The 23,735-nt window shown below is 50.8% G+C and overlaps 1 protein-coding gene across 2 annotated transcripts; it reads right to left on the reverse strand.

Moving 5' to 3' along the window:
• Window positions 1-698: 698 nt before the first annotated feature.
• NBL1 (NBL1, DAN family BMP antagonist) lies at window positions 699-13,931 on the reverse strand. Of its 2 annotated transcripts, none has more exons than XM_049810291.1 (4): window positions 13,697-13,931; window positions 3,305-3,499; window positions 2,968-3,079; window positions 699-2,097 (listed from the first exon to the last, which is right to left on the reverse strand). In XM_049810291.1, exons 1-4 carry the CDS (start codon window positions 13,717-13,719, stop codon window positions 1,843-1,845), a joined length of 585 nt encoding a protein of 194 aa, XP_049666248.1. In that variant the 5' UTR covers window positions 13,720-13,931; the 3' UTR covers window positions 699-1,842. The 2 variants fall into 2 exon arrangements, with proteins under 2 accessions (XP_049666248.1, XP_049666257.1); XM_049810300.1 differs by lacking the exon at window positions 13,697-13,931 and adding an exon at window positions 4,259-4,355.
• Between the last annotated feature and the right edge of the window lie 9,804 nt (window positions 13,932-23,735).

Consider the following 23,735-nt stretch of genomic DNA (forward strand, 5'->3'; position numbering starts at 1 on the left):
GGTTATGCTCAGACAAGGGAGCATCAGCTGATCGCTTCTGAGGGCACAACCACGCTGGGCAGCCAGGCATCAGTGGGAGCAGAGGTTTGCAAGGACATGCTCTGCCCTGTCCAGGGAACACTTGATCCAAACGCCCCTGGAAACAGCCCACTGGTTTTCAGCCAAGGCGCTTGGGTCCTCTCCTCACCCACGAAGGGATGTCCATGTCCACGTCCAAGTTCGCCTTCCTCCAGTCCAGAGGCACTCCTGGAGGCCATGAACATCTGGATGCCACCAAACATGCTGGATCAAGAGTGTCACCTAGTGGCAACAGAGCTGATAAAGGTTGCATGATCCCGCAGAGACCCCACGCACTTCCCACATAAGTGGGACCAGACAGCCCTTAAACCTCCAGGCTGCAGTGTTAAGGGCCCTAGAGTACAACCACGCCTGGGCAACAGCTGATGTGCAGGCTCCCCGTGTCCACATGCAGCCCATCTGCTGAGTATTTAGGGTTGGTTTTCCTTTTAGCGGCTCTCCCTCCTCCTCCCAAATTGAATGCAGCAGAAAACTCAAGGGAACCATCGCTCTCCCATGCCCTGTACCCTCCTGCGCTGCTGTCCCGTCTGGTGTCCTGGTGTAAACGGCCTCTCCCTCGTCAGCACTGAGGAGCCTACTGCCAAAAACCAGACAGGCATCAGAGCACTGAGAAATGGAAGTCAGAACTAATTTATTTAAGGAAAAAAAAAAAAAAAAACAACTTGTAAAAAGGAGGGGGAGGCATCGATTACAAGCTCTGGAAGCTCTTGTCAGGACAGCGCCAAAGAAATCAGCTTTATACAACAGAGAGAAAGGGGTAGCAGGAGGGGGCCAGGGCCGTCCCCCCACCCCGAGCCTCCCCAGCCCTGCATGAGCAGTCCCCCGCGAAGGTAAATCGGCACCCCGGCACTCATCCCCCTTCTCCCTCCACCACCATTAAAGTGCAGCAGGGAGAGGGGGGAGAGGGGCTGGCTCCTACCCAGACCACCCCAGCGCAAGCCTGCTCTTGGCTTTCCCCTGTGGGCCATGAAATGTGAAGCCCCAGTGCCCATGGCATGATCCAGCTCCCTCGTCCCCAGGGAGCTACGTGGTGGCCCTGAGGACCAGCAAGGAAAGGGCTCTCACTCCTGTGGTTCCCATCAACCTCACACGCGCGGCCCCCAGAGGCACATCCTGGGGCAAAATACTCCCCAAGAGCTACCTAAGACGAGGAGGCTGGGGTTGAATTAAGATCCAGCGGGTGCCAGGAGGAACAGTACGTCCACGCTGAGCCCACGTGTCCTTAGGCAGGCAGGGCAGACAGGAGGAAGAAGGGATGCTGCTGGTCCCGGGCACCCCAGGAAAGATGTGCATCTCTTGTGGGACTGCGGAGAGGCTGCATCCCTTCTTCCTCCAATCGGAGCAAGAGCCGTTTACAAGAGAAAAACCCAGAAGGACTCAGCAAGGGCTCCACACCAGGTTCAGGAGCCTGCAGACAGCCCCTGGGGAGCCCAGCTCAGCTCTTGCTCTCAGCCGAAACCCCTCTTGTCCGGGTTCCCGCTCCTCTCAATATATTATTACTATTATGTGCAAGTAGTTTTGCATCAGAAAACACTGAGCCCTCCTCTCTCAGCCTGCAGCTCCAGCCTCACGTCTGCCTCTCAGCCCTGCTTGTACCTCAAAATCTTCCTCCGGCCCCGGGGTGTCGTGGAGAGCAAAGCATGAGGGTAGCTATTAGACAGGAAAGACTCCACCACCCCCCTCCCTCCCCAAACCCCAGCCCTCTCCCTCACACACACCCCCTGCCCGCGCCGCTGGCTGCAAGGACAGTCCGCAAGGGCCAGGTCACTCGTCGCCCTCCTCCTCGTGATGGTGGTGGCTGGAGGCAGGAGGTTCTTCCACCTCCTGTTGGTGGTGGGCATAGTGATGGGGGTTGGGACCTTCAGCGGGCATGTTCTCCTCCGCGTTCAGGTAGACGTTGAACAGGGCTCCCTCGTGGCTCGGCTCCTTTCCGCAAGCCTGGCAGCTACAGTGAAGTATCTTCTCCACCAGCTTGTCAACCCTGGGGATCTCATCATTGCCTGGACAGTCCAGTGTCACCTGGGTAGAGGGATGAGGACACAGTGAGTGAGTGTGCAGGCTCAATGCCTGGATGGCCATCCTGCTGCGGGCGGTCTGACCTGCCCCGTATCCTGCTGACTTGGGGTATTTTAAGCCAGAAGCGAGGGTTCGCTATCCATATAAACAAATATCTACAGTCAGTCTGCAAGGCAAGAATTCTCTGGGAACGTCTCGCAAGGTCACAAGCTGCAAAGACCCACGGAAAATGCACTGACTCAAGTGGGACGCTGCTCCCAGGCACTACTGGCACAGAAATATCGGTGGTAACTGCAAAAGCCACCCACAAGACACGTTGCTGAGCATCTTAGATAGTTTGGACTAAACCATCTGCCCAAATGTCTGAGCTGAAAGCAAAGCAGAGCGCTGAACCCAGCTCCCTGCGTGCCTAGGTTTGCCTCGGAGGCAGGATTTATGGCTCTGCCAGGATCAGTGGTGGCATGAAACTGGAAGGTCTGAGGGTGACTGGCAGATGGGCTGTGGGAAGCACTTCTGGACATCAAAGAAGGCAAAAACTCCCAAGTGGGAGGAGGCGACAAAGGCAGTGGTGAAGAGAACAGGCAGCGGGATGAGCACAGGGATGAATAATGCAGGGACTGGCAGGGAATGCTTCTGCAAACAGCGTGATAAATGCATCATTTATCACAGCAGTCATGTTGCTTCCAGCAGCCCCTTCCACCCAGGCATCTCAAGACAGGGTACAGTCACCTGAGAGACACCCTGGAAGGGAACTACGAGAAGGAAAACCTCAGGGAAGGAGAACAACTTGCCCTAAAGTGGTGGCAGAGCAGAGCTGAGAGCCCCTGAGCGAGGCCCCACAGAAAGAACCGTGGAGCAGGCAGGGATACTCACGATTTCCCACATGGACTGGGCTGGCATACAGGAGTCGCAGTGAACCAGGGACTCTGTGGACTGAGGGAAGGTGTTGGGGACGCTGTAGCTGAAACACTGTCCCAGACAGGCCCTGCAAAGACAACAGGAGGGATGAGGGCTCAGCAAAGGTGCCCGCTCTTCCCAACAAAGGCAGGAGGAGATTTCACCTTCCACTGAGACAGACAGAGAGCAGCCGGGCAGAGGCAGGACACTGTGCCTGGCTTCTTGTACGAGTGACAGTCCCCAAAGCCACTCCGGTGCCATCTGCAGATGGAAATCAGCTGCACCCAGCTCCACACTGAGAGTGGATCCATACCTGTTCTGGATGGACTTGGACTCGCAGCCGCTGTGCCCCACGATCTGGGTGATGTTCTTTGCCTCACACCAAGCGCTCTTATCCGGGAAGAGGGCGAGCTTGTTTATGGGGGGTGGTGCGGCCAGGAGCAGCGCTGGGAAGAGGGCACCAACCACGAACCATAACATCATGGCCAGCTCTGCCAAAATCCTACAACTGGAGACAGAGAGCAAAGCATTAGCAGGAAAGAAAACAGGCAAGCCAGCCCATTTCTCCAACCCCATGGCAGTTCTCGGCTGAGGCAAGCACAGGTATGTCCTCCCAGCGCGTCAGTACTCACATCTCCCTCTACATCCACTCCTGTGGCCAGGAAGGCTCCCCAGAACACTTCACGGGGAATGGGACATGCTGCTCTGCCTCTTCCTTCTTCAAAACAAGCTCTGGGGCAGGCAGATACCTGCATTACTTCTCCCAAGATTTGTGCCAGGAGCAACAGCAGGCTTTTTTCATCATTGCCCACCCAAAGCTGGGCTGGGAGAAGTTTGCAAAACAAAAGCGTCACCGCCACAGGCTGAGCCAGGTTGGAGAAGACACGGACCGCAGAAATGTTTTTATTTGAGGAAGGAGCAGACTTCCCCACTTCCTTTTCTCCCACCTTAAAAGCCAAAGCTGGCCTTGCTGCAAGCTTTCCCAGAGAAAAGGGACCACTTTCCCGGAAAGGAAAACCGCTTTCCTCCTAGAAGTGCGCAGCAGATGTCGCTGCAAGGCAGCAGCAAGCAGGGAGATGTGGAAACCTCAATCCAGTGGCTAGAAACCCGCAGAAAAGACCAATATAGCATTTATTTTTATAGAGCCACTCAAATCCAGCAAACGGCCACTCTGAGGATGGGAACTCAGGCTGCAGACAAGGGGGGTCCTTTCAATAGCAAGCATAAACCTTGCTCGCAAAGGTGGTCGGCCGAGAAGGTTACTTACCACCCCGAGAGAAATCCCACGCAGGGTTTCCTTGCGGGCCAGCTGTATTCTCCAGCCAAGGTGCCTGCATTAACACTCCCAATCACTGGGGAAAGGCAGATGGAAAAGCATCATAGAAATAGGGAAATTTTTTCCTTTGTGGGGTTTGGATGGAGTCACAGTGAAAGGCAGACATTTATACTTTCTAAAATATTTGTTAGAACCATGTTATTTGTTATTTCCTTCTATTTATTTATCCAGACGAAGATCCAAAGCCCACACTGGAAAGGCTCCTGTTGATTCCCATGGCTCCTGGGCTCAGCCCTCTAACGCTTGCTGGGGAAGGAGAGGAAAAATGCCTTGTTTATCAGAAACTGGTGTCAGAGGCAGCTCTGTGCTGGGGACTCCCAGCGGGATGTTCCTCCAGTCACGCAGTCTGTATCATCTGCACCGTCTTCACCAACACATCCTCGGCTGGAGGACCACCACATTTATCTAAATGATTGAGATGGGCTACTAAGCACCTCTCACAGCTCCAGCTCTGATATTTTCAGGTCATTATGGGGCAGAGGGTTTTGCCCTGTTACTCCTCCACTGACCCCAACCTCCTGGATCTGAATCAAGAGAGAGATGCTTCCCCATCCTCCATCCCAAAAAGGGCATCCTCATTCCCTGGCCCTGGGATCTCTGGGGGAATCAGGTGGGGTCTCTGCTAAATTTTCTTATTTCCTGGTGATACAGGAACCATAACGGTATAATGCAGCAACACCTTTAAAGCCTTGGCTTCCTAATCCTCCCAGCACTTGTTCACGTGAATCCCACAGGCCCCCGGTGAGAATACCTGCACAAAGCAGGGTTTGCAGGTCTTGGTTTGAGATAAGCAGAGGGTTTTAGCCCCTGAACTTGTACTGCCATTAACAAGAGCGGTGTGGTTAAATACATTTGTCCTGAAAAAAACTCTTACGGCTTACTTCTGCTCCCTGAATTTTTTTTCCATTTCAGTGGGGGAATTCAGTAATTTCTGCTAAGAAGAACACGGCTAAGCTGCACGCGCCACACACTCGTTTTGCTTGGTTTTCTGAAATGAGCATCACTCATTTCTCAAATGCCAGCAGCTCCATGCCGAGGAATCCCGCTCCCAAAGGCAAGTCCGAGATCAGAGCTGGGATGTGACCCAAACAGCAATCACAACCCCCCCCCAGGGAACAGTCGAAATTCCTCTGGAGTCAGCACACAAGTTCACTTCCACATGCCCGATTAGAGAGCAATTTCCTTCTTTCCAAAGAAAGGTGGTGGCTGGTGTTTTTTTTTCCAGGTTTCTATGCATCTCTACCCAGCAGCAAAGAGGCAAACATTTCTGTCTGTGCTGACAGGCCAGCTTCCCTGGGACCTTTTATTTTCCTGGAGGGAAGTGTTCACTAGAGAGGTGTTTCTGCAGCACTGGTCAGAGCAGACCCATGGCCAGAGGCATGAAGGATCATCTCCGAGCACCTGGGCTCCTGTCTCGCTCCGATACCGAGAGGAAGATGAGCGAGGTTGTGCTCTGCTAAAGCACAGGACCTGGCCTGGATTCAGGAAAGCACTTAAACATATGCTTAAGCCCTCTCCTTTCCTGCGCAGGGATGTCTTCGTAACCAGAGCCCCGAGCAGCACGGCCACTGGTCCGGTTTGCAGAGGGGCAGTTGGCGAGCAGGGGAACTGGGTACCTCTACGGAGCTGGAGCAATCGCAGCTTTATACCCTGTTCTTCAGGGCACGCAGGTGCTGAGCGCTGCTATTGCCCACTGATTTTAAGCCTTGGAACAGGCCACATCCGCATGGTGTTTTCCTTCTCCCAAGAATGCCCTGGAACCCGCAGGGCCACATTTCTAGTAAGTAACAAGGTTTATGCCAGTGCCTAGGAAAACATCTGATGCAGCTGAGTTTGGGAGGGAGCTGGGGCTGGAAAGAGCCTGCTCGCAACCGCGGCGTGTTCGCTGGCATAGTTCAAACCAGTCATGCGAACAGAGCGGCCACTAAAACCATTCATCTGACAGCAGCCACAGGGTCGGAGACAAAAGCACCGTGTTCCCTCTCCCCCCAGCTGGGAAGGGAAGGGAAAAAGGAAGACAAGGCACCCGAGCAGGTTTGCAAACTCCCGATTAAATAAAGGCATTGAGCACATTCCTCCGTGACAAGCTAAATTACACGTTGCAGCCCCTAAAGGAACAAGTGTGTGCTCCCCGGCGCTGACCCCGGCCCTGGCCTGCACTTCCCTGCACACAGGGGCTTCTTTCTCTTCTCCGCACCGGGGCACATTTTTTTTCTGCTAGTCAAAGCTTTTCAAGCAGAAAGTTCAGCTCAGTTCCGGCAGACCCATCAGCCCGTGAGGGTCTCCCCCCGCCTTTCCCTCTGCAGGGAACCACATGGCAGCTTCCTCTGCCATCCCTTCAGCACGCATTTGAGAAATCAAATGACTCAGCCCTTGAGCCTGGCACATCCCGGACTCCGGAGACAAACAACTTCTCAGCACACGCACAGCTGCAGCCCTTTTCCAGCCTGTCCCCATGCCCAAGGAGCTGAGGGGCAAAACGTCCAAGGCTGGTGGGTCTCAGCTGTACCAGCTCAGCATCTCTTCGAGGCCTGGAGAGCCTGGCAGGAGCCCTGCCGACGGCTGAGCCTCCCATAAGCCCGGTTTTGAAATCTGGTGGTAGCACGCTCAGATGTTTTATGTCACCTAGAAGAGCTCCTTCCTCCCATCCTGGCAGTCCCGGGGACTCTCAGGAGTCCCGCAAGAAGGATGGTCCCCGCCAACGCCTGGAAGCAGCTGGGAAAATCTACATTGTTATATCGGCCGGCGGACAATCATGGGAATTACCTCTGAGGCCTCGTTCCCACCACCCAGCCCACAGCTGTTCTTGGCCATTTGGAAACCAAACACTTCTGGAGGAAAATAAAAAAGATCTAATCGGTTTTACTCTCTTTTTCCAGTGGGAAGTTTACACCATCAAACAAGACAAGCCTGCAGGTGGACATGGAGAACATTTCATCAGTAGTTTAATATATTTATAGGTATTTTTCTTATGCAGGATCTTGCAATTTTGCCAAATACATAAAACCACAGACACAGGTATATCGTGCTCATGGCCACACACGCAGCATCCCAGGTTCTGAGAGACAAGAAACCCCTAAGCTCTACAAACATTGCTTAGCCAAGGCTCAAAGCGTGCGAATACAGCACAGAAACAGCGTCTGCTCCATGCTGCGGCCAAGGACATTGAGGTACGAACCCAGGAAATGGCCTTACCTCAGTGCCTGAATCACTGACTCAAGTCCTTGTGTGAGATGCATGAGATCTCAGTAGAGATGGACAAGGCGAAGGTTTCAGCTCCTCGTCTGGACCACAGCTGGGACCTCTGACCTTCCTCTCCTGCCTCCCTGGACAGGCAACTGTCCTGCCCGACAGAGCCGGCTTCCCACCCAGCCTGGCTCTCAAGCTACACCACGCCAAGCTGCCAAGAGCAACCCCAAGTTGGTGTTAGACATGAATCACAGCAGTACCTGGTGCTGCCTTTGTGTTCAACTGGTTATTTGTGCCATTTTGCTGAGAAAAACTGCTGCACGAAGCTGCCGGTCGAGGAGGAGGCCCCGAAGACGTGCTGCTGAGCGCACTGCTCCCTGCCTCAGTTTCCCTGCTTGTAAGACCAGAGACAAGGGATCGCTGTATGCCAAGTGAGCTGATGCGTGCAGACAGAGTGGAAAAGCACAGGGAGGTCTTTGAAGCGCCAGATCTCCTTCGAGGGAAGAGGCTGCCCGGGGCAGGAGGGGAGGGATGGCTGCCAACAGCTCTTGCCCCACACGATGCGGCACGCGTTCCTCGACGGGAAGATGCTCGGGGTGAACGCCGTGCTGCGGGGCAGGTGGGAGTCGGGCCGGGACGTTGCTGTGCGGTGAGGGAGTCACACAAGGACACGGTGCTGCAGGGCGAGGGGGGGATCGCTGCCTGGAGAAGAGAAAGCTCTCCAAGGACTTGGGTGGGATCAGTCCTGTGTGTGGAGGTGGCCAGGAGCGATCTCCGTGCAGGTAGCTGTAAGCGCTAAAAGGCAACCCATTATTTAGGCGCCTAAAAGGAAGCAAAGCCACAGTTAAGTGTCTGATTTGGTGGCGACTGGAAAAAACCATGTATCTGTCTGAGATGGATCCAGGGCATGGCTCTCCCCAGACACAAGATTTTGTCTATACAGGAACTTCGGAATACTACAGGGAATTGCCTCTTGGGAATCTCAACTCAAATAATATTTGGTGACATGGAACGAAAAATATTATAAGCCAGCATTATTAGCAGGAAAAGTTTAAATCTAAACTGTGAAAACCTGAGACTTCACTGTGTACTGAAAAAAAAAATAATCAAAACAACCGATTTTATTCAATACTTGTCCTTATTTAACACTTCCCCCTTTTTTGAAATTCGCATTTAGCTAAAACTTTATATTTTTGCTGCCAAAAATACCAAGTACAACATTCTCTTGGGGACTCTACTGTTGTGCCTGCAATAGACCAAATTAATCTGATCGATATCATGACAGTATCGCCAGGGGAGAGGGAAGAGAGCTATGCGCTGAAAACATCTAGAGGTAATTCTTCAGGACAGCAAGACAGATGAGTGCTTAACTGAACACAGAAGTCTCTTCTGAGCTGAGAGTCTTGCTTTGCTGAGCTGCAAAATCTGGGAAGAAATTACAAAAAAAAAAAAAAAAGGAACTACCATAGGAAGACCTTTGATATTTAACATGCAAAAGAATTAATCCTAAAAACTTTTTGATAATGGAGCAAAAGCCATGTCATTTCTCACTGTGGATCTGGCTGTCTCTGCTCTTTTCAAAAGCAGGAGATGTTCGAGCTTCCCTTTCCGTAACGTATTAATTTCCACTCAAGCATGGCTGGGCGATTCACAGAAATAAAGCAGAAATAGAGAAAAGCAGTGCAGCATTTTTAAAGCCCTCTCCTGTCCCCACTTCGGACAGAATTTCAAAAGACTTTGGTACATGGGAGTTTAAATCTGGCTTCTCGGCCATGCACTGAGCACTCGAGAAACATTTTTTGCAGCTGGAAAAAAAATCTAAGCTCCTTTACCTACAAAAATCATTGGAAAGCTACCTATGGACTTTGATAGGCTTAGAATGGGGTCCTAAAGGAGCTCTGCTGGAAAAGGGACACACTAATGGCCTGTGGAGGAGGCAAAAGTAATATAAACAGTTTCTGGTAATTTATTTCAATTGCTCAATTTCTTCAGCATTAAGAACAATCACGGCCAGGAAAATGCATCAGCCTAAAGCATAGGAATATATCCTGGCCCCACACCACCCTCCACTCCCTCTCCTCTTCTAGCACCTGCTCGAAATGTGGGGCTTTGCAGCCCGTAAGAGCAGCGGGGCAAGCGGGATGGGAGCAAGGATCATCCGTGTTGGGCACCTGGCAAACAAGCCCGGTACTAGCCTCCAGCAGCCGGCAGTTTTGGGGAGCAGTGGGACGGGGGTGCCTTGGCGAAGTGGGGGAAGAGAGAGCGTACAGGCTCCGTCTCAGACCCCGTGCAAGGAAGGACTAGTCTGCCGCATGCTTTGGCTAGAACAGTCCCCAGCGGTAGGTCGTATCCAAGTGCATTGCAGATAATATGAGAAATAGGCGCTTTCAAACACAGCTGTTAGCAGCATTTCAGCCAGAGGCCTTGCTCGTCGCATGTCTGGACCTGAAGGAGACTCGACTCCCTCCTGCGTTTCCCCCGGAGCTGGTGTTTCCCACACAGCCATCCCACACGCTGGCGGCCGCAGAGCAGGCAGGCAGAGCCACCCGGCATGGGCAGCGCCGTCAGCCTGGCTGGGGCTGAGGGTATCGACTGGAGCTTTGGCCACCCAGGAGGACCATAGATAGGTGTCCAAACGTGAACTGTGGATCCAAAACCCTTTGAAAATTCCAAGCAATAACAGCGACTGCTGCCCTCCAGCCGGGCTGCTCTCTCCAAAGCGGTCCCTGACCCCTGCAGGCAGCAGTTTCCCACCAGGCGTGGAAAGAGGACGACTTTTCCTCCACCACAGCATCACTAATCGAGAGCCTGACCACTATCGCTCGCTGACCGGCATCTCCCCAAAGCACCTGGCTCGCTCTGGAGCACACAGTCACACCGTTTCCCCTTGCAACTGAAGCGGCAGCCTCTCCCCTCCTTTTTCGGTGAAAACAGCTTTCGCAGGGCCGGCGGTAAAATCCGCACCGCCTCTGGGAAGGGTCCCAAGAGTCGTTCACTTTTCCCCGTGTCTGATTTGCATGCAGGCACCAGCAATTTCCCCGGGGAGCGCTTCTCCCAGCAGGCCCAGTTCTGCTTTCACTTAGAGTGAGGTAAACTGGGACCGGCTCCTCCAAATGACTCCACTGGTGCAAATGAGATCAGAATCTGGCACCGCTCGTCTTACTCAAAACAAGCATAACTGGAACCAGATAAAACCAGTTCTAGTACATAGTGGCCACCAGGATTATTATTTTTTTAATTTAGCACACACGCCGCGTAAGGCCATCCTGCAGTCAGAGATGGGAGTTGTCTCAAATGCCAACCACGCTGGCTTTCGGCTTGCTCGGTCATTCATTACCAAACTTGCATAAAAAAATCAAGCCCTGTCCTACGCAGCGGGGTTGCGCTTGCAGGATCAGGTTCCCAGCTGCTGGAGCAAGAGGTGGAAAGAGGGAAGGAGAAAGGGGTTTGCGGCTGGAGCTGTGGATCTCTCAGTGACGGTTCAGGATCGTTCCTGCCGTTTCCCTCTCCCTTTACGCACGTTTAGGCCACATCCCGGTCACAACAGCAGAAATCCAGTTGACTTGAGAGCTGGTTTGCTCTCTTCTAATCTCTACTTTGTAATGCACCAGCCTTCTCAGTTTTGACGACGTAAAACCCAACATCTGTGTTATTTACCCACGGCACTGACTGCAGTGTCTCCAATACTGAAGCATAAAAACACGTGGCAGTGCGGGCCAGAGGCTTTCGGGGGTAACGTAACAGTTCACAGCCCAGTTGGTATTTTCAATTGCTACCAGACGTGCTGGGGGCTGACCTCACACTTGACATTTAGACAGTCTCTCCTAAAACTGCAGGATCGAGCCCAGTAACCACAATGAAATCAACCCGTGAACCAAATGCCGGTCTCTTCCCCTCTCCGGACAAGTCGTCTGAGCTCTGCATCAGAGAAGAAGGAGGCTTAAGCCACGCCTGAGAGAGTGACCAAAGCAAGGGCCCGATCCTGGCACCATTTCCAAAGCTAAGCTCCAAAGGATTAAAATCTTGGCTGGAATAGGGGTAGCGGCCCAGCCCAGCTCCACAACTAGTAGAAAGGAGTGCTGGGTTGCTCCATTCCCACCATCGGAGCTAGTTTACACCCAGGAAAGCCCTGGCCCCCACCGCCCCGTGTCGCTCCCTCCCTAAACAGCGCTGTGCGAGAAACAAAGGTCTGGGGAAACGGCACGCACAGCTCCTGCCAGTGCTAACGGGAGGCGTGGAGGACAGACCACCCCACATTCTCACTCCGGTCCTGCCCCAAAAGGACAATTTTATCAGCTGCTCAGGTTTTTAAGAATCCGATTTGAGCGGCTGAGAAGTTTCTTTGCCCTAAGCCATGCTGGACCTGCCAGCACTCTGGTCCTTGCTTTATTGCAGGGGATCTCCAAGCCTGGGCGACTACAGAGGAGGGTTTTTTTTCCAGCAGACTTCAAAAAAAAAAGAGCAGGAGCAAGGCCCTAGGACAGAGCAAGTCCCCGGCTCTGCCTGCCCCACAGTCGCTGCAGCTACAATACAGAAGGCGGCAGAGGTATTGCTAACACTTTAATGGGAACAGCACAGAGCTTGGGGAGGAACACTGCTCGGGAGTTTACTCTGCTTTTCGGGCAGGTTTCCCACGACTGGACCAGCTTAACACGACCTCGGCAATGCCAACACGCGCCAGGAGCAAAGTTACTCCAATACGGGCAGGTCTTCAAGGCTACTTTAAAAGCGTTTTGGCTCAGGGCCCAATCCTGCACTTCCTGGGCACACAAAATTCCCTCCAGCTTGACCGTTTTCCTTGCTCCGGAAAGATGACCGGGCACTCGGAAGACTTTGCTCGTTAGCCCTCTTTGCAAGACCGCAAACTCCCCAAGCTGGAATTCAGAGCAGAGAGGTCAAGCCAAGAGCCCGGATTTTTCTCAGGGCTGTTTGCAAACACTTGGGATTTTTATACTGAAGGCAAATTCCATTTCCCATCCTGCGGTTTGCAAATTTGAAGCGAGCTGCCTTTTTCGAGATGGGAGACTGCCTTCGAAAAGCAAAAGTGCCCATTGTATGCAGTTGATTTTTGGCTGGTTGGACATCGCAAAGAGGACATTAAGTTCTTGGGCTAAAAATACAAGGGAAAATCTGGGCCTCGCCATACCACTAGGATCTTTCCCACTTGTTTCAGTAGGGTGCAGATTTTTCCCCAAAAAACCTGCAAGGCAAAGCTACGGTGCTCCAAATCCACAAACACTTCACACAGGCTGAATTTTTAATTTGATGGGGTTAATCCTATACGTGAAAGTTAGATTGCAGAGCACAGCGTAAGTTTCTCGTAAGAGTGCCCTCGTAAGATAAATGTTAGTAGGCAATAAGGGATTGTCCGGATCCACTTTAATGCAGCCTGAAAACGAGCTAAAGCATGTTCTCTCCCTGGAACATCTCTCAGAGAAAAAGAGAAATCCCCACTGTGCACAAAACGCAGAGATTGTTGCATGTAACAAGCAAGAACTGCCACAAATACTTAGACAAACTGAAATACTACGTTACGACTCCAGAAACAGGTAGAGATGTATGGGACATAAGCCTTTGTAATGTTCCAGTAAGCACAAAAACCACGCGTAGGATGCAAGGATGTAAATTCACCCCCAGCGCAAACTTTTCAAGTAACAAAACTTTCCCTGCCTTTCCATGGGGAAAATCTCCTTCCTTTACGACACCCGAACTGCTACACGTCCTCTGGCATTGCGGTGAATCGATACGCTGAACGTTCCCCCTTCTTTCCTCCGCACTTTTGTTCGAAACCCGAAATAGATGGGAAGGGCTCTGTACCACAGATGTGCGACCGATAGAGCGCGGCTCCCCATATCCTATTCTTTTATTTTATTTGAGCTAAAGCGGCGGTGGAAATACTTTAACGATTGCACAGCAGATCCCCCGAAGTCCGCCTCATCTGCAACCCATTTCTGCCCGTGGCAATATTCTCATCCTCCCGGCCATCAATCACCCGTGGAGGTTGGGGGGGGGGGGGGGGGGGGGGGAAGAGCAGGGAGAGAGGAAAAGAGGCGGAAAAATCTGGTGCTGATCAGCTTCGGAGAAAAAAAAAGCAGCAGGTCCGCTTCGTTTTGGGCCGGGGGGTGGGAAGGAGGTAGCGGGGAGGGGGGAAAAAGACCCAAACCCGAAGGGGCTACTCACCACCCAGGCGACGGTGGGCACATCCCATGGGGTCCGGGGCCGCGGCGGGCGGGCGGGCGGGCTACAGCCCCGCGGTCCCCGGCGGTTGCCGCATCCTCGGCTCGGCGGCCCAGGGAGGTGCGGGGCGGGCGGGAGCCGGGAGCCTGCCCGCCCCCCCACCCCCCCCTCCGGTGCCGGGCTCCGGGCGGTGCCGCCGGCCCCGCCGCTCGCTATTGCACAATCGGGGCGGAGGATGGATTGGGGGGGGGGCGGGGGGGGAGAAGGGAGAGGAGGGGAAAAGAGAGGAGGGAGGGAAAGAGGGAGGGAAGGAAGGAAAGAGGGAGGGGAGCGGAGGCTGCAGAGCCTGCCCGCCCCGCGGCAGCTCCGCCGGTTGATGGGGCGGGACGGGGGAGCACGGAGCGATCTCCCCTCCGGTCGTCCGGTTCTTCTCGGCGTGTGCCGTTTGCGGGCGGAGAGACGGGTGCGGGAGCCCATCGGATCCCCGACGGGGCGGTCTCTCCGAACAGCCGGGGCCGGCGGGACTCGCAGCGCCCGGGGTGGGCAGGGAGCTCACACACTGACCAACCCCCCCCACTGACCTACCCCCACACACACACTGACCTACCCCCCCCACTGACCTACCCCCCCCCACACACTGACCTACCACCCACCCCCCGTCTCCCCAGTCCTGGGCGAGGGAGCCCCCGCCAAGTGCTAAAAACTAACGGGGAGAGCCCGCTGGCAAGGCACGTCCCTAAAAACGACGTGTCTGTAAAAGAAGAGCGGTGTCCGAAGGTGATTTCCCAGCATTTGCTCCTGCAGCGACAGAAAAGCCTGGATGTGGCTCGCTGAACGCAAACAGTTCCTATTTAAACGTAATACTCGATAGAGAGGGCTTGGGGTAGAGCCCTAGCTGCAGTGAAGACTTGGGAAAGTTCTCCTCCAACACCGGAGGATGGTTTTCTCTTCCTTTCTTTTCCCTTCCTCTTGCTCGCCTTTTTCTCCTCTTTTTCTTTCCTTTCTCGCTTTCCCTTTCATTGCAATCTTTCAGTTACGATAATTGTTAGAGACCGGAAAGGCTCTGTTTCTGTAAAGGTGCAATTAATCTAATAGAGGCCTCCACATTAAACACTGGCACGGCACTACCCAAATCGAAAGATACCTGCAAGGCTTGGATGGGCTTTCCTGGCTCCTGTTTGTGTGAAGATTTGCATAGAGATCAGAGAAGCAGGAAGAGGAGATGCTAAGAAAGCAACAGCTGTGCTGAGGGAAGTGTTGGTAGTGCCTTGGCAGCGGTCCTGGGGAGAAGCCAGGAAAGCCAGCTTTGGGGCTGGGTGTTAGCTGAAGGAGGCTGGAGGCTGCCAGCGAAGGAACGGTTTCCCGCTGCTTGGTTCCTTCCAGCTCCGGGACAAGAGGATTTTGTAAATAGGGTGGCAAAAAACCTGCTTCCAGCATCGCTTTCTTATCCTGCCTAGATGCAACCTACCCAGCCCCAAACTGTACTGAACGGCTCAGCTCCAAAAGGGCCAACAACAGACAAAGGAGCAGCCTTTTGCCATGACCACGTACCCATGGAAATCTAATCTCCCAACTTTTTCACCCACTGCTGAACTTGGACTTTTGACTAATGTCTACCTGGTCCTCATGGCCAGCAAGACCAGCAGTGAGCTCCTGCCCGGAAGGCTATTTTATTCTGAATAATATAATGAGTGAAAGAGGAGACATCAGAGGCTTGGAAGCAAGTTCTCAGGTCTGTGGATAAATGGGGAAAAATAAGATATAGATGCAACCAGCTACGGAGAAACAGACCACGGGCATTAAGGTTAAATTCACCCAAGTGTATCAGGTCCAAGGTTCAGTATTTTGATGGTTTTTGTGGGATCCTCGGCAGTGGGGTGTGATTAACTCTTGAGCGGAGCACCAGGCTGCATGCAGACATGCGAGCCAGCGTGCAGTCCATTCACTGCTTCCTACTATTCATTCATGTTCCAGTAAACAGCCAAACAGCAGAAAAGGGAAACACAGCAATCTGTAAATCTGGGGGTGGGGAGGCACAATGCGCAGAGTTCAGGTTTTCTGGTTTTCTGGTGTCAGAAGAAACAGGCAGAGGTGCTGTACGACAGAGCAGGCTGGCTGGAAGATGAAAGAAGCTGCCGAGAGGCTGTCAAAGCCTTGGGCCAACACTTTTCCCCATCCTCTCTGGCAATGCGGTATTGCAGCCAGAACAAGGAGTGAAGACCTGATGCCTGCAGATGTCATTTGGACAGACGCTGGCCCAGGCACGGGCTACAGGCAGCCGCTCTGCAGCTGGGAGCAGACGGGAGGGAGACAACACCAGCAGGAAAGGAGCCATCCTCACCGGTCAGGCCCCTCGCCCCTAGCCAGGTCGCTGGCTTCAGCAACATTTTTAGACTCTTGCTCCACATCATGCCCTCGTTTACCAGCTCCCGCTCCCCACAGGCTCTGGGGAGCTTGCTGCCTGCCCCTAAAACACCCGAGCCAAACCACGTTGTTGTTTTCACGCCGAGCGGTGCGACACGTAGTACGACACAACTCTCCACTCTCACCCCCTGACGACAGCCCATTTCATCAGCCCGTTGTTTTCCACCATAGATAGACACCATACAAAAACACAGGTGCACAGAGCCTTGCCCAAAATGTCTACACACCCACCTACATCTTCCCCCTCAGCCCTTTCCCCTGCTGCTGGATCACCAAGGCTTCCCTGCACTGAGACACAGCAGAAACCTGCTCTCTGGTCTCCAGGAGCTTCCCTCCCTCACCCTCTGTTGCTGTTTTGGGCCTGCTGACAAACGCCCACAGTGCCAGGGGCTCCCCGCTTGTCAGGACAGGACTAGGAACTGTGGGCGTGAGAATTAAAAGGGTGTATTTGTAAGTTAAAAATAAAACTATTCCTTTTATTTGTGTCTTAACGCAGATTCCAAGGCTCCCTGCCCATAGCTGGATGCTAGAAAACACATGCGGGGAAAGGCAGCTGGGAAAAGAGAGAGCAAGCGAGAGCGTGTGCATCTGTGAAGGGCTGCAGTGAGCAACGAGGGGAGAATTGCCGTTCCCAGATCCCCATAGCTGGCCTTACACTCCGTCTCTCCCCCAGCAACTTGTGTTTTGTTCACCGTTCCCGAGATATACCGCGTAGGGTCCAAAGAAGCACTCGCAAGGGCTAAACCCCCCGGCCTGACTTGGGAGACTGATGTCTGGGTCTGCCACGGACTACCCTGCCCTCTCTCAGATCAGTCAATTCACCTCTCCACATGTCATCTGCAAAAGGGTACAGAATTGCATTGCAGCTCCCCGCAATAAATATGGCTCTTTATCAGCTCCCTTCTCTCACCAGACCATCACCTGCTGGACCTGAACTCCTACTTGTTGGTTCCTAAATAAGCCCTAACACACTTCCAGGATATCAGCTCAGGACTTCAAGTCGCTGTCCGTAAGGGCATACGTGCCCGAGGTGAAAGGGAGCAGTACTCATGCTAGGAGATGGAGGCAAAGATTTTACTACTAAAAAAGCTGGGGGGTGATTTCTCATCACCATCTCGGGTAGACGAAGGCAGGGGACAGTGGTGGCAGGTGAGGAGCGTATCCTTCCATGACTGTGAGCATGCAACTTGCATTTGTGCAGTTCCAGCAGCCACGGGCAAGGATAGAGCAGTCCTTACAAATGCCATTCTTGCTTTTTAAAATTCACCCAAAGCATGTGGGTACAACAGCACTTCACTGCTCGTTCAGACCACCCGGACAATCCCGCCTGAGCACAGTATCTAGCTTAACGTACACAGACGTAAGGAGAGGCTAGAGGGGAAGGTTCAGCCTTGGGAGAAATGTGGACTAGCAACCTCCAGCAGGCCACAGCTTAGGATACCAGATTTGAGCTCTGTGCTGAACCCCTTTGCATAGGTGTGGCAGAAAGGCACGAGTCCTAGCGGTAATTTGGCTAGCTGGCTGGAACTGCAAAGTCCAACTTGCCTGGCCGTGTGTAGAAAGAGAGATCTAGGGACGGGCCTGGCTGGCAGGGACTGTGCTCGGTAGTAAAGGAAAAGGATTTATCATAGAGCTCATTAGAAAACATCTGGGCTCAGCAAATGACCTGGAATGCGACTCGGCAGCGGGGCGCTTCTCTCTTCCCGAGTCCCGAGAATGCGAGCTCCCGCAGGGTAAGACTCGAGCCAGCTGTTTCCTCTAATCCCATCAGCCTTGCCTTCGACAGGGGTCCAAACGCTCGGCAAGCAGGAGAGAACGAGAAAGTCCCATTCCCTCCCCTTGGTGACTGGGATTAGTGGTTTCTCTGTAGTGCCGTGCCAATGCATTTTGGGGCCCTGGGGCAGTAGTAAAAAAAATGTACCCCTCCCATCTCTGAGCAAGTCCAAGTGTGTTTAATCACTTTATTTTCCACCTTGCCCAATCGCTCCCCGCTCCCAGGCACTCTAGGCCCCTTCGTCCCTCCCTCCCTCGCTTCCCCAGCAACTCAGGTCATGCAAAATCCTTCTCCTATTCAGTTCATGTCTGCAGGGGCAGTTTCTATCAGGGAGGGCTGGGAAGAAGCTGCTGGGCTTCATTTGCAGGTGCCCTCTTGCCTATGAGTTCAAAGTTTTCTTCTTTCTACTTCAAAAAATACCAGTTTCCTCCAACTCCATTACAACTGGCTAAATCCCCTCTGATAACCATCTTATTTTCTGCTGCACAACTTCCTCCTGCTGCAATCGCTCAGAACCTCTTATTATATTAATTATTTTTTCTTGCAGCACTGCCTGAAGGCGCCAGCCATGCTCAGGGCCTCGTCACAATAGGTGCTTCTATGTGTTTAGAGACAGTTCTGGCACTGAAGCGCCTACAAACTGTCAACTAGCAGTACAAACTTAGAACACACACATGTGTGCAGGGAACATTTTGCACATTACCGAAAGGAAACCAGCACCCGCCTGAAACGGGGTGACTCAGCCCAGAGCAATATTGCACTGCTGTTGCATGGGAAAGAGGCTTATGTACAAACTCTCTGACCTTTAAGAAAAGCACCCAAAATCAGAAGTCTCAAAGTGCCAGTTTCTGAAGTCCTGCTAATGTAAGAGAGTCAGCATTTTTTTAAATTAGGGTAACGGAGAAAAAAGAATGTACGTATGTATTCGCTAACAGATTAAACTCCTCTGCTCCCGGTCCCCCCACCTTACAGAAAACAAATGCAAATACTATCCTTAAGGTGATAACGTGATTTCATATTTTAGAGGGTGTGGTTCATAAAATCATAGAAACGTGGGACCCTGAGAAATCTGCTTTCATTGCCTCCCTCTCCTCCTGCCCTGAAGCAGGATCGTGATTTCTGAGTTTGTGAAGCAGATACTACTATTGCAGCTGATGAGGAAATGAATGAAACTGGCCAGGAATCTTAGTTTATCACTGCCTTCTTGAACATGCCAAGCGATCTGTGCTAGCACCGAGCCAATTTTTCATCATTCTGGTTTTAATTTTGGTAACAGGGACTACCTCAGTGACTGCTCCAATGTACGGTAAGAGTTAACATTGAAGCCTCAGTTAAATAATTACAGGTTCATCCTGTGCTCAGAGGAGTCACAATGACCTTCTCTCTATCTACCAGCCTACCTCTATTTATACCTAATATGGATATAAAATCCACAACTTAGCAGATAGTAAACTAGAGCCTCCCACAAGATGTTGCCTACTAGGACGCTCCCAAAGATTTAAGGGCATTATTTCTCAGGCCTTAAAAGAACCCAGTAAAGGCACTTTCTCTGTTCTGTCTGACGTGGTACAGACAGCAGAACTATGTGGACCTTCCCACACAGTCCTTCCAGTGCACCTCTAGTCCCAGCTCACAGACACTCCTGCAGTTCCAGCCCCAGGCTTCCATCCATCATTCAAAGATGCATTTATTGACATACAAAATACCCCAACTCTTGACAGATTATCTACAAAACCATGTAATTGTCAGAGAGAATTAAACAAAAATTGGGCCTCATGCCCGGAAAAAGGAGTGGGGGGAAGCACACACCATCAGCCATTCCCTCAAACAAAACCAAGGAAAACAGTCCAAAAGGGAGGAGCTGGAAGAACAAAGCAGCAATGATTGGCATAGAAATAGGTTGTCTTGTATCTGAGGACCATGCCAGGGACATCTTCAGGGAGTGTCTAACAAATAGGGTCCTTGAGCTGAAAATATCTGCATTTAGTTCATACCAGATTAAGCTGTGGAGCAGAGACCAGGAACAATGCAGTCAACCTTTATGGCCTAGGAAGTTTAAGAGAATTTATGGCCAACAAGAACAGTTAGATCATCTGATATGAAACCATATGTGTTACAGGTCATTCGATTTTACCCAGGCACTCCCAGGTGGAGCACAGTAACTTCCACTTAAGACATCAAGAGCTGAAACATCCACCCATTCCTCTACTAGCTTATCCCAGTCTCTCTGCTTACAATTCAGTGCCTCACTGCTCATCTGCATGGGTCAAGCTTCGGCCTCCAGCCATTGCTTCTCATTACGCCTCTCCCTGTTAGCAGCAAACCCTTCAGTTCCTGGGTTTTCTGTGTTGTTTTCAGAGTCCTTGAGATCTCTAGGTATGATCAGCATTTGTTGCCCCTCGATGTCAAACTTTACATTTGACTATATAAAAATCTACATTGCTCCACTTTCCTTTTTCATTTACATATACATAGCATCCCACCAAATAGCAATTATTCATTTGCCACCATTTAGGTATTTAGTTCCAGATTATTAATGAAAATTACAGATAATACAAAGCATTATACTGACTCCTGCGGGAGACACGGCATCTGCAGACCCCAGAGTGCCATTGTTTTGCAAATCAGACATGGGGCCTTCAGGACACGAAATGATTTTCTTCTCCTGTGGCCTCAGTCAACCTTTGAACCTAGAAAGAGGCTGCTAAGGAGAGAGATGACACAACCCATGGCAGTTACCTTCAGCCTAAGTCTCTCTTCCCCTTACTCCATTGATAACCTCAGCCCCTTCTCCCTTATTGCTCTGAACTATAGCACACTGTCCTGGAGAGAAGGTACAGGAGTTTGGTGACCGAGAAGCAGGTGACTGGAAGAAATGAAAGGGTGAATAAGAAAGTGCAGAAATACTCCCCTTTCCACAGCACACCCTTACCTTGTAATACTGGCATCTTCAAAGAGCAGAAGCCAAAGTCTTTTGTGAACTGCGGAGCGTGGTTCAATCCAGCGCAGACGGGTAGTGAACTGTAGGGTCCCACAATGTATGCTAGCTGACTGTACAGAGCTGAATTTTACCTGGGAATGAAGTAGGTCTTAAAGCCATGACCAAATGGACAGAGTATCACCATTTCCATTTTACAGGGGAGAAAACTGAGGTGTTATCACAACTGGACTCCTAAATCCTCGGGGAATGCATGGCTCATGGGATTAGTAATGGTTTTGGGTTAAGCTGTTAGTCACTACTAACAACTTCAAGTGCAGCACCGAGGGGGAGGAAGACTACCCTCTAAAACTTCTAAAAAGAAACACACTCCTTCATACAACAGGAGATTTATGAACTGAATTTGAACTGATAAGGGCATGACCTTTTCCAGGAAGGGGCATAGACTCCTAACCCAGAGCTGGAGTCTTTACAAGCACGACCAATAAAGACTATAGATGAAGAGTGATTTATTACTCACCAACAACTTTCTCAGCATCTTTATAAGCTACAGGAGGTGGGTATCCACCACCACGAGGAACATCCAGCTTTAAATAGCTAGCAATGCTGTACAGCTAAGTGCTGACAGCCAGAAGTCACAAGAGAAACAGCAATCCACAGCTGAATTTCCATAAACTATGTTCCCATTTAGTTTCAATCTCAGCTAAGCATTGCACTGTGGGTGGGCTATAGGCTGGACTCTCAGAACAGTTAAGACACAGTACGCATTGCATACAGCTGCCTACTGGAGCTGATGTGCCAAAATTTGCACCAGTCCTATTTACAAAGGCAGGGGTGGGGTGGGAGACAAGGAAAAAGTTTACTTCTTACTGACGGGATGTGTGTGGTAGAGGGTGAAAGCAACAAAACCCAGCCAGCTCAGAGCAAAAGGAAGGGTCAGCCATGCCTCGCTGATTCAGAACACTGTTGAAAAATGTGGTTTTCCTAGCAGGTCACTGATCTTGTGTTCCCCAGCTCTGCCACAAGCCTCTCCCTTCTAGCTAAAGCATAAGAGCTATACCTTGTGGTAGATCACTACCACAACAACCGCAGTCTCCCTTTAGTCCACTCATGCACCCACTGCTTGCATTTGCAAGCAAGCACCTTTGTGATTTCTTTTGCATTGCTCCAAAAACTCGGGAGGGAACCCAATAAAAATATCTGGAAAACCAATTCCTTCTCCTTTGGAGAATCATCCGTGTGAGCCCTCTGGAAGAGTTGCATTACGCCATCACGGCTGTGTTTCCACTACTGGAATGATACTGTCTCCTTGATATCCTCCCTCTATCTCGACCTGTTACCTAAGTTCAGATTTAAAGTAGATCTACTAAGGCAGTGACTATCTTTTGGTATTATGCTTATGTTATACCTAACACAGCGGTGTCCTGTTCCATGAGATGCAACGAACGGGTAACACATGTCAGTATTTTCTGTCCTTATCAGATTCAGACTTACACCAAAGTCAATACTGAGGATCTTGGTGTTTTACACCTATTAGTGATTCTATAAGGAATCGCCTGCTGGACAATAAAACAGAATTCCTAGCTTATCAGAGATTTGCCATTAAGAATTTGGGGCAATGGGAGGACAGCAAATGGATTGCAAAACATACCCTTCTGGAGTCTCCCAGACTATGAAGTGGGCAGCCTTCCCCTGAGACTCCATGACCTGCCAAGTAAAAAAACAGTCAGAAAGGCTGGCTGATGGCTCGAGACTCAGAGTCCCAGCTGCATGCCACATTCCCTCCAAGACTTATCACTGACCTTGCCTACAGCTTCTTCCATCTTTAAAATGGCAATTATAAACCTTTCTACCTCCCTTAATCCCATCTGTTTAGTTTGTAAATTCTCCAGGGCAGAGACTGTTTTTTATTTGTGTATACAGCACCACATACAGCAAGGTCCTGATCTTGGCTAAGGCTCCTAGGCATGATTGAAATACAAAGAAATGACGGTATCTTGATCAAACATGAAGAACTCGGATAAACAATAGAAAAGCAGCTTGATGTTTTTTCTCCTGCAGTCTCTGCTTTTCCGTGACTTGTTTATTCATCTCAACATCTCAAAGCCTCAGCAGACATCTAATCAAGCTGTTAAGAGTGAGATTTGTGGCCAGTCAAGCACTTAGGGAGTTGTTAAATGTTCAAAACCAGTTCTATTCAGCAAACAGCTGCTTTTTTTTTTTGACCCCCCTTCTCCTAGATAGCGGCATGGTTTCTTTACTCACTGTATACCCACCCTTTTCCTATTAAGATTACATCAAGGTGATACAGTAACTTCTCCACTAAAAGGTCTCATTAAGTTTTGGGTAGGGACACCTGACTTTTTTAGGCCTATCTTGTTTGCACTTTTTGGTACCGATCCAAATCACGCTACAGTTAGACGAAGCAATGATTTCAGCAGGCTTAAGAAAGAAGGAAAAATGTGATAGTTTCCAGATGAGTGTATTATACTAAATTTAACATGCCTTTTGGTACTTAGAATTTCCACTTTTCCCCCTTCCATTTATGTAATTAGAAATCAAGCAGCAGGAAACCGTTCCTATTCCAACCTCAGTTGGGAACAGTATGGTCTCACTCCCATAGAGGGAAACAGGAGACTTGTCCTCACAAGGAGACATTTTGCACAGCTTACATGGACAGGTTCAAAAATAGGTTTTGAATAATACAACTTTAATTAAACCAAAACAAATACAGGCCCATTATGTGCTAGTCATATATACATATATATGTATGTCTCTCAAAACAAACAACAACAAGCAAGGCAGCTGTAAAAAAAACAACAAAAAAAATAAGTTCTCACCCCACTTAAAGAACAATGACAAATTTTAAATTCTGCTTTTTAAATTATGCAGTTTCTCCACGCTCA

The sequence above is a fragment of the Accipiter gentilis genome, chromosome 1 (assembly GCF_929443795.1).
Source record: "Accipiter gentilis chromosome 1, bAccGen1.1, whole genome shotgun sequence".
Taxonomy (NCBI): Eukaryota; Metazoa; Chordata; class Aves; order Accipitriformes; family Accipitridae; genus Astur; species Astur gentilis.